At 40.8% G+C, this 15,068-nt stretch overlaps 2 protein-coding genes across 3 annotated transcripts; one reads left to right on the plus strand and one right to left on the minus strand.

The window, feature by feature from the left end:
* Positions 1-12: 12 nt before the first annotated feature.
* wdr26a (WD repeat domain 26a) lies at positions 13-8,958 on the plus strand. 2 transcript variants are annotated; one of them, XM_017709162.2, is made up of 15 exons: positions 13-723; positions 1,563-1,662; positions 2,280-2,336; positions 2,442-2,578; positions 3,117-3,214; positions 3,399-3,404; positions 3,701-3,857; positions 4,127-4,265; positions 4,424-4,564; positions 4,651-4,770; positions 5,092-5,237; positions 5,324-5,402; positions 5,507-5,636; positions 6,198-6,392; positions 6,550-8,958. In XM_017709162.2, the coding sequence occupies exons 1-15, from the start codon at positions 410-412 to the stop codon at positions 6,570-6,572; spliced, it is 1,842 nt and encodes a 613-aa protein (XP_017564651.1). In that variant the 5' UTR covers positions 13-409; the 3' UTR covers positions 6,573-8,958. The 2 variants fall into 2 exon arrangements, with proteins under 2 accessions (XP_017564651.1, XP_017564652.1); XM_017709163.2 differs by lacking the exon at positions 3,399-3,404 and having other exon boundaries at positions 15-723.
* A 1,777-nt stretch (positions 8,959-10,735) lies between these two features.
* Positions 10,736-14,401, minus strand: cnih4 (cornichon family AMPA receptor auxiliary protein 4). Its single transcript, XM_017709164.1, has 5 exons — positions 14,299-14,401; positions 13,515-13,583; positions 12,911-13,023; positions 12,663-12,803; positions 10,736-11,988 (listed from the first exon to the last, which is right to left on the minus strand). Exons 1-5 carry the CDS (start codon positions 14,365-14,367, stop codon positions 11,961-11,963), a joined length of 420 nt encoding a protein of 139 aa, XP_017564653.1. The 5' UTR covers positions 14,368-14,401; the 3' UTR covers positions 10,736-11,960.
* Positions 14,402-15,068: the final 667 nt, after the last annotated feature.

Raw genomic sequence — 15,068 nt, forward strand, 5'->3', positions numbered from 1 at the left:
AGACGTCCGTCATGGTGCTGCAGCTGTTTCGCTGACAAACAATAACAAGCCCGACAGAAGAGAAAAAGACAACACGAGCGAAACCAAACCGACTTTAACTTCTTCTGACACGTCGTCCGCGCAAGCCGAGAACGCGGGCGTTCTGTCACTGTTGCTCTCGGCGAGGTTAACTCTGGCCTCCGCTTCCTCCTCCTCCGACTCGGCAGCCGGCGGAGCTTCACCGCCGCGGAAGAAAGCCCGAGCGCGGGCGGCGGAGGGAGCAGGAGAGAGCGGGGCTTCTCTCGCCACCGCAGGCCTCACCGCGCTTGTTTTGGGTCTCCCCTCTTTCTCCTCTGTCCTGTGTCCCCGCTCAGGCTCCGGGCCCCTCGACATTAACGCGCACAGAGTCGCCTGCCTCAGCGGTGTGAACATGCAAGCCAACGGGGCAGGACAGGAACAGGAGCCGGAGCTGCCGTGCCTGAACAGCGCCCAAAACGGAGAGTCGTCAGCGGCTACCGGAGCGCATTCAAACGGGTTGCTGGCCTCCTCCGCGGGCGACGGAACAAACGCCGGTGTCACCGCAGCTAACAACGGCATCCAACCGGCAGGCAGCAGCTCTGCCGCTTCGGCCGCCGCGACCTTGGGCTGCGAGACGGGCTCCATGAAGAAGAAGAAGCGGCTGTCTCAGGCAGATGAAGATGTCATCCGTTTGATAGGGCAGCATCTACACGGCTTAGGGCTGAAGTAAGTACCGCAAAACCGTTCGGCTTTTTAAAGTAAACGAGTCGCGGTAGTGCTAGCGCACACCACCGTGTTACAAAGGGCTGATTTTTATCAGTTGACACGTTAGCCATAGCCATCATACCAAGCCTGCTAATGCGAGCTGACAGCAGGAGCATGATAAACAAACAGGGGGAAAAGAGGAGGGAGGCAGGGGGCTCCATTTTGCAGAACGGAGAAAGGACTGCCAGAAGAGGACAGCTGTATTATTCTGATTATTGTTATTCAGGGTCAGAGCGCATCCACACAGCACCCTAGTTGTTTTATTAAATGTAATTTTAAGGAATATATTTATTATTACACTCATAGCTTACAAGACCTAAAATGGTATCATGGAAGATGTGAAGTAGACTTGTTGTTGCTCACAGCAAGATCCTCAGAAATCGCATTTAAATGGTTTACGCTCATGTGAATGAATTTACTGCATGCTACGTCCGTTTTAATTACTTAAATTGGAAACAAATTGAAACGGGCTGTTTAAACAGCTGAATCAGATTGTTTTTACTCGTACTGTAGTAGTCATTGGATTCATCAGCTAGACCTGTATGCAGCAGAGCTGTAAACTCTTGAGGATTCCAGCTGAATTATTGTTGTTATTATGGATCACATATGGGGGCTCTTTTCAGTTACTTGTGGTGCCTAATTAAAAAGGGTCCCTGTGGTATTTAAATTGACATCAAACTGTATTTTCTCTCCTTTCTTCTTGCTTTACAGATGGCTGTTCTGCCAACTGCCGAGTGCACCACTTTGTGTCAGTGTTAATATTAGCTAAATACAATGTCTATTTTCATCCTTTTTCTTAGTCAGACAGTGGACTTGCTGATGCAGGAATCAGGCTGTAGACTTGAGCATCCTGCTGCCACCAAGTTCCGCAACCATGTCATGGAAGGGGAATGGGACAAGGTAACAAGAACACATTCATCTAAAAGCCTGAGCTTGTGTCTTGTAGTTTACACTGCTGATCAAAGTCCATTATTTTGCTGAATTGGCAATAAGGGAAAAAAATCACATTTGATTATTTGATGGGAAGTGTATTGATTGACATTGCTGGTTATTGTGCTGCTAACCATAATCCTACTTTTATATTCAGTTCTTTCCATTGACATCCACTTCTAACATTTGTGTGATTTTATGTACCAAACATGCCATTCAAGTTTACATGACAATTTACTTGTTCAGTGATCTCTTAGAATTAAACATGCTCCTTTTTCTGTTCTGACATCTATCATATAGACTGTATGGACCGGCAAGTGAAGAGTGCATTTTTAAATTTTAGCTATGTAAACATATTATTTCAGATTCCTTGGGAAATTAATTTTTCCATGGAACAGGCTCTTTAAACTCAGACTTAAACTAAGGTCAGTTGTCTATAGATGTGTAGTCTGATGTGAAATTTTGCCATTTGTAAATGTTACTTATCTCACATAGGGAAAATCAGTTCTGTCAAGGGTAGGGTTTAAAGTAGTTCAGTGTACTTGTAAGCCTATTGAATTGACTTCTATTCTCTGCTTTCATTACAGGCTGAAAGTGATCTCAATGAGTTGAAAACACTGATGCATTCACCAAATGCTGTTGTGGTAAGAGAAAGATACTCCCATGATGCCTTTACTGTCAGGTACTGACCCTTTGTCTCATACCTGGCTGGTTGCTTGATGCTTGATCTATTTTGTGCCTCTGTTTAGCGGATGAAGTTCCTGCTCTTGCAGCAGAAGTATTTGGAGTATTTAGAAGATGGAAAGGTCTTGGAGGCGTTGCATGTTCTAAGAGCAGAGTTGACTCCTCTGAAGTACAACACAGAGCGCATCCACGTCCTCAGCGGGTACAGCAGTGCTGTCTTCTAATGCACACTTCAGCCCTTTCATCTCTCTTTTCACAACAGTGAAAAATCTTTGATTTTTGGTCTCAAGAGAAGCTTATTCTTGTGTTGATGGCTTTGTATCTTGTATAAATAACTTGTCAAGAAATATGATTAATCTAACAACAGCAACATTTATAATAACATGGAGAGTCTGTGGATTTTAAGTGTATCTATGATCATGCTCTTGATTTACCATCATGTCATGATGCAAAAGCCAGAAAAAAGGCACAAAATGAGGAAAAAAGAACAATCATCAGTACAGTGTCCTAAAGGCCAACTCTCAATTTGTGGTGTATGCTTATATTGTGGTGTTCTGCTAAACTAAATGACCAAATAAGGGAGCAGATTAAATTTTCCTGGTACAAATAATATGTAAGAAACTTTTGAAAATGTAATAAAACATGGTGGAAGTGTCTGGATTATATAGAAGTGTGCAAGGGAACATTAGTATGCCACTTAATTTTAATGATTTGGATGATTTAATTTGTTGGGTGCTTAGGTATCTGATGTGCAGTCATTCAGACGATCTCCGAGCCAAGGCTGAGTGGGAGGGAAAGGGAATATCTTCTCGCTCTAAACTGCTTGACAAACTCCAGAGTGAGTGCGGTACCCACCAACTCATCCTTCACGTGTCATCCGCTGTACTCAATCCCCATGTTGCTTTTGTAGTTCTCATAATATGGTGCTTGCATTATGGTGAAAACGTTACACAGATTCCTTTGCCATATTTACACTTATTTCCCCCATTTTTCCTTTCTTTATTTTCTTATCTGTCTATCAGTGTCATGTAATTCCCTTTTGCCTCTCACATTCAGGGTTTGGGTCAGTATCATTTGAATTCAGTCATTTTAGGAGGCAAACTGAATTCAGGAGTCTTATTAAATGCATTAGGAATACAAGCCTAGTAGTGAATGTCAGTTGATATTGAACTGAATTCAGTACATCTCCTAAAGTGGCTGAGTTGAGAAGAAACTGACCCTAACCCTGCTTACAATCTTTAATCAGCTTGATCTCCCTACTTTCTCTTATTTGGCAACCTGCCCCTCCCGCTCCATCTTTCTCCATCTCTCTTTCTTTCTGCAGCATACCTGCCCCCTTCGGTGATGCTGCCACCTCGCAGGCTACAGACTCTTTTGTGTCAGGCAGTAGAGCTACAGAGGGATCGCTGCCTTTACCACAACACCAAATTGGACAGTAACCTGGACTCTGTGTCTCTGCTGGTGGACCATGTTTGCAGCAGGTAAATGTGCTGTCTGTTGTCTTACCCACATATCGTTGTCCCTCTTGCTTTTTCTGCTGTATCTGGGGGGGAAATGTTTTATATCTCTTTGTTTTGAGCACATATGTGTCTTGGCTTGAAATGTTGTGAGTGAAAAGCCACACAGGTTATTGGTTGCCAGTGATTCTTTTTCTGTTATCATTTTTCTTCCTCACGCCAATTTAGATTATTTCAGCTATAAAGGCTCCACAGATGGCCCCTCTAAAATGCATTCTCTTTGTTATCTCCAGGAAACAGTTCCCCTGTTACACTCAGCAGATCTTGACAGAACATTGCAATGAGGTCTGGTTCTGTAAATTCTCCAATGATGGCACCAAATTGGCCTCTGGATCTAAGGACACTACAGTTATTATTTGGCAGGTTGACCCAGTGAGTGCTCCTTTCCTTAACTTCAAAAATTCTGATAGCTAAAAATCTCTAATAACATTAACACAGTCAATAAGAACAAGCTGAGAGAAATATAAAAGCTTTATAAGAAGAAAGGAAAGGCAAGGGAAAGTGTTTGATTGTCTGCTGTGGATTGACAGGAAACACATCTGTTGAAGCAGCTGAAGACTCTGGAAGGCCATGCATATGGTGTGTCTTACCTGGCCTGGAGCCCAGATGATGCATACCTGATAGCTTGTGGGCCAGATGACTGCTCTGAATTGTGGCTTTGGAATGTTCAGGTGCAGCCTCACTTCATTCAGATACAATTGATCTGTCTGGATGTAGCCTCTTCTGCCTGTTCTAAACATCTGTTATTGTGATGCAGACAGGGGAACTGAGGACAAAAATGAGTCAATCCCATGAAGACAGCCTGACAAGTGTTGCCTGGAACCCAGATGGCAAGCGCTTTGTCACTGGGGGCCAGAGAGGCCAGTTTTACCAATGTGTAGGTATCCTCTGTATTTTTGTAACCTGACTGCAGTGGTCACCAACTCTGGTCAGCAAGATCTACTCTTCTGTGGACTGTAGTTCAAACTTTAATCAGCCACACCTGCTTCAGCTAATGGCCTTCTTCAGAAGTCCTTGATGGGCTAGATCAGATGCAGTACATATGAGGAGAAGACAGCGAATTACATGCAGGTTGGAGTTAAACTCTGGAGGGGAGTCAGTGACCACTGTCATAGTATTTAGCTAAATAAATCCCATTTCATGAACCTCTTTTGATCAGTAAGTCGACTCCTGTATGTCTTAATTTCTGAATGAGCAGGATCTAGATGGAAACCTTTTGGACTCATGGGAGGGAGTTCGTGTTCAGTGCCTGTGGTGCTTGAGTGACAGCAAAACTGTGTTGGCCTCAGATACGCACCAGCGTATCCGTGGATACAACTTTGAAGATCTGACTGACAGAAACATGTAAGTTCTTTACCTTTAGGCTTAGTCTAACTGGAAATGCTGTACTGAATCTGCTTTCACAACTATCCTTTGGCTATGTTCCACAGTGTACAGGAAGATCACCCTATAATGTCTTTCACCGTATCAAAGAATGGCAGATTAGCTCTATTAAACGTTGCAACTCAGGTATTCCTTTTAATTGATGATGTCTAAAACTTTTGCTGCATGTTTGTCTTTTACATTGAACAAAATTTGCAATATTGCTCACCATCTTCTCTTATTTAATTTAGGGAGTTCATCTGTGGGACCTACAAGACAGAGTACTGGTGAGAAAGTACCAAGGTGTGACTCAAGGCTTCTACACCATCCACTCTTGCTTTGGAGGCCATAATGAGGACTTCATTGCCAGTGGGAGTGAAGGTTAGAATGCATGAATCACTGTATACCAAATCACTACACACAAGGCCTGGAATTGGGAGAATCAAAATGAACTGAATGAATAAAATCAAATGAAGCAGCACTTTATTTGTTTATTTATATGTCACGTTTGATTTCATAAGTCTATTATTCAGTCTGAATTTAGCATAATGTCAATTGTGCTTATCAGTTTAGTTTAGATTTGCTTCTGCATAATTCAATCATTGACGTAAGCAAAGGCATTCAGAGTGTTTTCATGTGAAATAGTGCGTTGTACAGAAACATACAGATTCAGATTTCTTTACAGGGTTGTGATGAGATCAAGGGGTCTGCAATGCGAATGTTTTACAATTTTCTTTACTGTCCAAAACATTAGGAAGAAATTGACACATCTGTGGAATTAGTCTTTTAACATAACAAATTAAACTGCAGTTTATGAAAGACAGAAAAGCATTTTACAGGTTCTTGAATGAAATCATTTAGTGAAACCAAGCATTCACTGTTGTTCTTCGCAGCAAAGCTCTGTCTAATGGACTGAGTTTTTGTGTCATGCTTTGTCCATAGACCATAAAGTGTACATCTGGCACAAACGCAGCGAGCTGCCCATTGCAGAGCTGACAGGCCACACACGTACTGTGAACTGTGTGAGCTGGAACCCCATGTTGCCAGGACTCATGGCCAGTGCCTCTGATGATGGCACCGTCAGAGTCTGGGGTCCTGCTCCCTTCAGTGATGCCCAAGATGCAGAGGGGTTTAGCGGTAAGAGCAATATTTGAAAGTAACACAAAGCTATGTAAATATGTGCTCATTGTGAGTTTAGTTTTTTTTTTTTAACATTGTCCAATGTAGCTAATGAAAGCTAGAGATCAGACGTAATGACTTTATTAAATGGCATCACCATTTTCCCTCTCTTTAGAAATCTGTAGCATGGACAGTTGATGTTGACTCTGCAACAGAACGAAAATCAGAGTGATGCTATAAACACTGCAAGAAATTAAGGATGAATGAAGTAGAAAACATACACTGATGTTTTTCTGGAGGTTTACCCCCTCTGTAGCAGTGGAGAGGCCAAAATAATACAGAAAAGCTGGACCACTTGAAGGAAGCTTGCCCAGCTGCTGGCCTTTAACTTGTAACCACAGACCTGCGTGGCATCCCTGTTGAGGTTGGATCAGGCGGCCTCACTGAGGAGACTGGGTAACTGATGTCTGTCTCCTGCCCTCCACACTGCAGCCCTCCGAGGAGCTACAGCTTCACAAACCACACCAAATCAAATTATTATTTATTACTGCTATTATTTATTGTTGTGAATCAGTCAAGGCCTCTGGCTTGAGTTGTAGTGATGGTGTGATTTGTTCTTTACAATATTCACTCTGTGAGGTTTTTTTTTTTTAAATTCTTTAATTATTTTAATCAGTTCTGCAGGTGTGATGTTTAAAAAGCACCTCTCTATGTGATGAGTGAGGGCAGCAGGGGTGTGGAGATATTGGAGGGGTCCTAGAGGTTGGCCATCATATCTTTTTCCGCATGAACTTTCTTTTTCTTCAGCCACCTGTGTGAATGTATGCCTGAGAGAAAGTGTTTTCACCAGCAGAATGTAACAATGTTGTTTTTCTTCCATGTTTAGAACTCTGAAAATAATTTTAATTGACTGAATATATACAGGCATTTTTAACAGTGAAATCAGACCCATTTCAGTTTATGAGAAATATCTTAAAATGATCCTGAGGTCTTTTTTTCCCTCCATCAAAGATTGTGGATTGGTACTTCTAATGAATCTGATTCTCATTTGTGTATGATGGTAAGTATGTAAGAACTGGAAATGAGGAATGCCTCGTTAGATCATTGCTTGCCATGGCCCAGGGTAAGACAGGAAATGTTTAACAAATTGAGCTTGCTTAAATCTTTTAATCTGTCAGACAGTGACTGACCCAACAATGAAACTTACAGACTTGGACGCCATGGGTGTTCTCACTTCCCAGCATGCTTCTTGTTCTCTGTCATCCTTGTTGGCAGCATATAAGACCTACTTATAAAGTTATGAGCACATGTAAATATTGACCATCCTTAATGCAAGAATGCAAGGAGTACTTTTCCTTTGTAAATGGCTAATAGATGTTGGTTATATCTGGATTGTGTTTTTGTAGTAAGCTCAAAACGATCAGCTTTGTCAGTGAATAAAGTGGCTGTTGGCTTGAGAGAAGATCAAGTGTCATGTAAGATAGGGCTTTAGGGGATTGCTCAGTGCTGTTGGTAATGATCAAGATCCATACAGTTTAAAGGTAAAGTAAGCAAGCTAGTTCATAATTAGGCCTTCCAATTATGTTCCTTTGACTTTTGATTTTCAACCATGTTTCGTGTTTACTACAACCCTCATGTGCTAATCCCTTTATGTCAGTCTGCTGTTTTCTTTTTCATGTTTTCTTATTGAGTCTTTGAGTTCATGTTGTTTTTATGCTCTTCAGTTATACAGTTTATGATTATTCATCACAAAGGTCAGATTTCTCTCCTTTTTGGGGGCTTATTCGTTATTGTTTATGTCTAAAATTATATTGATCCTTTGTTTTACTCATTGTTTTCCCTGAATTATCATATAAAGTATTTCTCGGGAAGTGGCCTCTTAACTTTTTTTTTTTTTTCTATGTGACGTTCTTATTATGGCTCATTGTTTTACTCATTTTTACACACAGGTGTAGTGTGCAAATATTGAGGTATTCAGAGTGTTACAGTCTGGCCATCAAGCATAAGAAACTTTGCCTATTATGATTTGCTTTGTAATATGTGCTATGTGTGTGTGTATTTTATGGCATGTATTATAAGACTGGTCAAGAATATCACTTAGGCTGAGCGTCCCTTTTCCCCTCAAATGCTGTTGTTTTTTCCACCTGCATCAGGTAAGCAGCTCCTCTGTACAGGTTATCCCTGCATTCACCAGCCAAACCTGTTCCGCCACTGAGGAGTGGCGCGTGTGCGCACACACACACACACCTTAGAACCCGTTAACACACTGAAATTTCACCAATGTTATGTTTAATGTTCTGCTTATGCAAATGACCTTTGTTTTCCTTTGGTGACTTAGTATTTCATTTGAGGGCTTGGTTTTTGCTTTCCTGTGATGTGAAAGCATGGCTGTGAGCCTGCTCATTATCTACAGGGGGCCATGGTGGAGTTACTGGGCAAACACTTTGTTTTGCATCAGGTTCTGAAGGATCTGTTTTGCATTTAACTGTGTTAATATTCTAAGTGATTGTACTGTTATGTAATGTGTAGGAGAAGTCTTACGTATGCATATTTTCAATAAAGCATTCAGGGTTTTAAAATAGCACAAGTTGGGTTTGCTCTTCTAGGGATTTTTGATGTGTGATCAGACATGAGAGAATCAACCTAGGGACAATAAAGCAATCTGGCAGGGCAGTTCATGGACGTGTTTAACTATAATGACACAGGATTGTGTGAACTGAGTCTCCTCTGCCTGTATACACTTACACCTGTGAAAATCCTTTGAATACTTTTAAATATCCATTTATTCATGTCATATTCTTACAATTTATGATATGTAACACATTTTAAGTATAATTTACTGCACATCTCTGTGAAACAGAAATAACTAAAAGCTTTTTTTGGGAGTGCCCTGCAAGTGGTCTCTTACAGAGCTACTAGCTGCATAGGCCAACCAGGTTATTAAGGGCTTAGATTTCTAGTGCATCTACTGCCAAGTAATAGCTGACAGCAAAATTAATGTATTGACATTCAGGTTGAACGAAATGTGTCTGTTCTCCTATGGAACACTGGCTATTTTCACACAATAGACAGAACATGAGTTACATTCTAATGAACTGAAAGATGAACTCACTCTTGTGCATTACAGCACATCATCTCATCGCTGTTAAGACTTTTAAAAATGCAAGTTATAAGCAGTTCACACGGGTCTCCCAAATATTCTGTAGTAGATACATAAATGAAAAGTCCAGACGTGTTTTTTTTTTTTTAATTATATTTCCACTGTGATAGATTTCCTGTTGTAAAATATGGGACAAACAATTAATACTGGTACTGTTAAACCATTATATGCAAAATACTGTACACTATAAATGGGTATTCATTTAAGCACACAAAATATATCTCCCCTGTGATCTAAATAAATGCTCTGCTGCGTAATCCTGTATCCCAGATACAGTACTATTAGAGAATCACTGTGTCTCAAAAGCTCACTTCTTAGGAACGCTTTTGGTGAGGCTTTGAAATGAATGCCTTGAAAGCAATTTGTCTTGAAACACCCTTTGGCACATCCCACGTGCCACATAAAAGGCCTTAATTAAAGTCAGCAGACGACGTTTGAAAGAATGAACTACAAAATGGTAGAATTAATAGCAGGGTATTTTAGATGGTACCATGTCCTTTATAGCTCTATCAACTAGAACCTTCAGGGTGCATATTTCTTTCTTCATTTAACATCCTCTTCACTTCGTTTGGAGGGAGGAATTTTCAGATAAAACTGGCTCAGAGAATGAGTAAGCAAAAGAAGAGGGTGGGCAGACCACCCTTACTGAATCAAAAGGCTGCCCACCTCATTCCCACAGCAAGATGAAATTCTTGATTAGTCATCTGAGATTTGACTACCACATTTCAAATATGTGACCCTCTGAATTTTTGTACAATTTCATTATCTCTTTTATTGAGGAATCATCTACAGCTCTGTTCATCATTCTAGGCACATCTAAATTGTCTTCCTTTTTCCACAGCAATTAGTTAAAATATTCCAAGTTGTAGAGAAGTAGCATCATATTGTAATCAAGTAAAAAAAAAAAAAAAAAAAAAAAAAGTGATCCCCAACTTCTAAATTGTGATTCCAAGCTTACGAACACTAGTGTGTACATTCTCAGTAATACATCACTGAACATGTATGAATGTGCAAAATGTCTAACTGCTAATGACAGAGGAAGTTCAAACATTCCCAGTGTCTGTGACTGGGATCAGGAAACTCACTGACTTAAAAAGCTGTTTGATAAATTCTCAAGTTTGGACTACTAACATGGTTGTAAGACTAAATTAGTACCAAGTAAACAAATACCCTACAACTTGTTCTTGCAGAATTTACTGAGCAGTAAAACATCTAGCAGTTCAGGGACAAAAGAAAAAGACTGTCCTACAATGTTTTGCAATGAGTGTTAAAGAGCAGGACCTTTCAGCTGATAACTGTGATGTTGGGCCATTCTTGACTGAAAGCCACTAACCCCCTAATTAACTTAATGATTATGGCAGGGACTAAACTCTGCAGAGCCCCAGATCTCGCAGGACCGGTTTGGGTAGCACGCATGGAATTATTACTTGTGAGAAATGCTACAGCTGAATAGACCATAGTACACTGCCATGAGAGAGATCATGACCAACTGTATATTAATATCAATAAGCCAGCAGTTCCCCAGTTTATTACCCCTGAGCATAGTGTTTTTCATTCTAACCGGACACTTTGAGAATCCAACACTAGGATGAGACAACGGTTCCCAAATCAGCAAATCAGTTTTACAGATGAATGAATACATTTGTTAAAATGAAAGCCAGAAGGCACAGAGGTAACTATGTCTACCAATGTGATCAAACTACCTAAAAACATAGCAACCATAAAAGCAGAAAACAGAGACAGTGACTTTGGAGGCATAACAAAGGCGTAACAAAATACCATATATTCCAATTTAAAGTACATTAGAGCATGCTTGTAAACGTAAGATGTGCTTATTAAATACATATCCTATTTATCCCATTACATAACCCATTTGGAACCACAATTACTCTGATAATTCGCTAACAATAAAACATTGTATTTAAAAAAAAAAGTTTTCCAGCAACTAACAATAAAAAAGTCATCCATCTTGGAGACAGGTGGACACGATGTACGATGACAGCATATTTAAGACAAGCTTGCCAAGATGACATGCTGACAAGCTCTAAGCCAATCAGTCACCCCGATGAGTCAGTGCGATTGTCATGTTGCTCCAGCCCTGAGAAGCAGTGCATGATGTGAGCAATGTAGTCTTTAGAGCCACCTGAACAATAAGCTAAATAAAGCAACTACATAGAGCTGTACTTCGTGGCAAATGTGTAAGTAAAGAATACATAGGAACACATGTCTCTCAAGTTGATCCGGGGCAACTTTTAGATTGCAAAACTGTTATTTACAGTAAGGGGAAGGGTTTATGCTGAGAATGTCTGGTGGAGTGTATTTTTTGTTTTGATGTGGCTCTGGCTGCGACTGACGAATGTAGTCCTTCGCGGCACAGAGAGGACAGTTTATGATTTGGCAGTTTAGGTTCGTATGTCTGAAGGGCATCAATCATTGATCAGTGCCAGGATCATGCTGAAAGTAAAACCAGAGAGAGAGTGAATGAGCATGGTTCAAACCAGGCAAGGGGCTAGATGGGCAGAAAGGTTAAATGGAAAGGACGTGGTTCAGAAACCTTAAACAGGCAAAACAGGATCCAATTACTGGCCAGTTACTGTTTAACTTTTAATCTGAAAAATAAACTAGAAGTTTCTTCATCTACTTTATACATGCTGTGAACTGAATTCTTGGGAGAAAATTACTGGATTTGTATTACTTCATTTCTTCGATTTACAAAGTTTTGCATAAAGTCAACAGACTGGCAAATAGTATTAACATATGCATGCTAGAGTAATGAACAGTGCATAAAATGGAAGTTTGCCATTACTCATTGAACAGGGTGGGGAAAAAAACTCTTCTCTAAATAATTATGTCTCGTATGTTTCTTTCTATATATGAAATATAATAATTTAATAAAAGATAAACATTTTAAAAAATAATTTGTGTAATTCAGATTCATCCATTTAGGCATGAACTGTCTCAATGAAAATGAAGTACAAAATAAAAAGCAAACAACTCGACTCCCTTATTGGCAGTTGAACAAGCTAACATCTCATGTCGAAATGCTCAACATAAATAGACAACAAACGGCTCAACAGATTTCAATTTTCATCACGAAACTAAATTCAGATGTCACTTTTTTTTTTTACCTGTACAAGTAGATGAAAAAGCACAGTAGGTGGAAACCAAGTTTGATCATCGCCTCCTTCATATGGGACTTCAGCTGGCCCCTATTGTGGATCTCCGTAGGGTCAAACACACCCATGTTACCCATAGGAACCTTCACATATCTTGTGAAAAATACACAGAGGTTAGCAATACTGTATATTACTAAGACGTACTCGGAAGTTGTGTCATATCATGAATAGGTAAAATAGAAACTTGTGCCATGGCTCACCTGTAAATGTTCCACGATGCCACAGGTAGATTGAGGAGGAAAATGAACCAGTGCATGGAGACTAGCATCAACACTGTGGCCAGAGCCTGGCCAATTAGCTCGGGTATGACCCACTATTCGAACAGAGACGTTAATAATTTCATTATCAGGTCAGTTACATTAAAACAACAAATAATGAGTTACATTATAACAACACAGTTAAATAGCCTTCTTAAAGTTCAGCTTCAATGTACAGGAAATGGCAACATCTGAACATCTACAAAGAAGTAAACCGTTCCTCTTGCCCAGTGTTTCTCAACCTCAATCTCTGTCATTCTGTGCTTTGCACATTTCTGAATTTGCCCTAATTAGCCTAATTTCTAATGGTCTTTTCCATTAATAGTTGCACTTCCAAACGTGATGTAGCACTCATACACTTAATACTGGATCAGGTGCAGTAAAAACACAAAAAAACGAATGGGTCACGAGGACTAGAACTTAATACCACTGATCTAAACTTTAGTGCTAGAAAATTAAGCTTTCAGGAGCACAAACCGAGTTGATTTCAACCACGACTAGTTCTCAGAATGTCTCCCAAGAAACGTTACTTCACACGTGTACTTACTTTGTTTAACTTTGAACAGCAGGCCCGGGCATTAATATAATCACATTCAAGATCCGACAGTGTGATAATCTGCACGTAGAGTTAATACACATAACTTTAAAGTGAAGTAGACGAAAAAACAGAAGACATCGCAAATAACCAGTCCACCCAAACAGGTTCCCCAGCGCTGCTTTAACAGGTCGAGCCAGGTGAATGACTTCAGTACCTCAGTTTAAAAAACGACAATAAGGCAGCCTCGTTGTTACTACTACATCACCACCACCACCACCACCACCCCCAGTGTCCTCAATACTCCAACACACAAATATACACACTTCAAATCAACAAGCTAATGCTGCTGTACTGAATATTAAACCATTACTATTCAGGTCGAACACGAAAACACATACAGTCCCTTCAGCTAAAGCTGCATTACTAACGGTTAATTCGGCTAGCAAGCTAGCTAACCTATAGCGTCGGTTTCCTTGGTCTCGATCTAAGACTAACTGTGGGTTTGCCTGGAATAAACTCACCGAACAGTGGTAACGTTAGTATAGCACTCAAAGTATGTTCAGTCCAGACTTAAGCTTATTGCGGGTATGGAAACCGGCCCGAGTGACAGAGCTCAGTGTGTGGGCTCTGTGTCGGTCTGCCCCCGGGTCGAGCTGAGCGAGCTAACGGTGATCAGCTAACCGCACCGCTACAGGCAGAGTCGAGACAAAGTCCACACAGAAGCGCTGCGGAGATGTGAAAGGGCTCGTCTGAATCTCACGACACATTCTCTTCACATGAGAGGAAAGGATACAAAGTACACCGACAGGAAAATTAACGCGCAGCAGTCGACCAAAGACAGGATAAACACGGCAGCTTCCATCTTCAGCTTCCTACTCCATCACTAGTTCCGGCTGAGAGAGAGCTACTTCCGCCACTCGTCTTCTTCTACAGCCACTTGGATAAAACACACAACGTGCACGCAGCCTACTGCCACACATAGATACACAGAGAGATACACAGAGATACACAGCCTACTGCCACACGTAGATACACAGAGAGATACACAGAGATACACAGCCTACTGCCACACATAGATACACAGAGAGATACACAGAGAGATACACAGCGAGATACACAGCCTACTGCCACACATAGATACACAGAGAGATACACAGTGATACACAGCCTACTGCCACACATAGATACACAGAGAGATACACAGAGATACACAGCCTACTGCCACACATAGATACACAGAGAGATACACAGAGATACACAGCGAGATACACAGCCTACTGCCACACATAGATACACAGAGATACACAGTGATACACAGCCTACTGCCACACATAGATACACAGAGAGATACACAGAGATACACAGCCTACTGCCACACATAGATACACAGAGAGATACACAGTGATACACAGCCTACTGCCACACATAGATACACAGAGAGATACACAGAGATACACAGCCTACTGCCACACATAGATACACAGAGAGATACACAGAGATACACAGCCTACTGCCACACAGATACACAGAGAGATACACAGAGATACACAGCCTACTGCCACA

The sequence above is a fragment of the Pygocentrus nattereri genome, chromosome 3, assembly GCF_015220715.1.
Source record: "Pygocentrus nattereri isolate fPygNat1 chromosome 3, fPygNat1.pri, whole genome shotgun sequence".
Taxonomy (NCBI): Eukaryota; Metazoa; Chordata; class Actinopteri; order Characiformes; family Serrasalmidae; genus Pygocentrus; species Pygocentrus nattereri.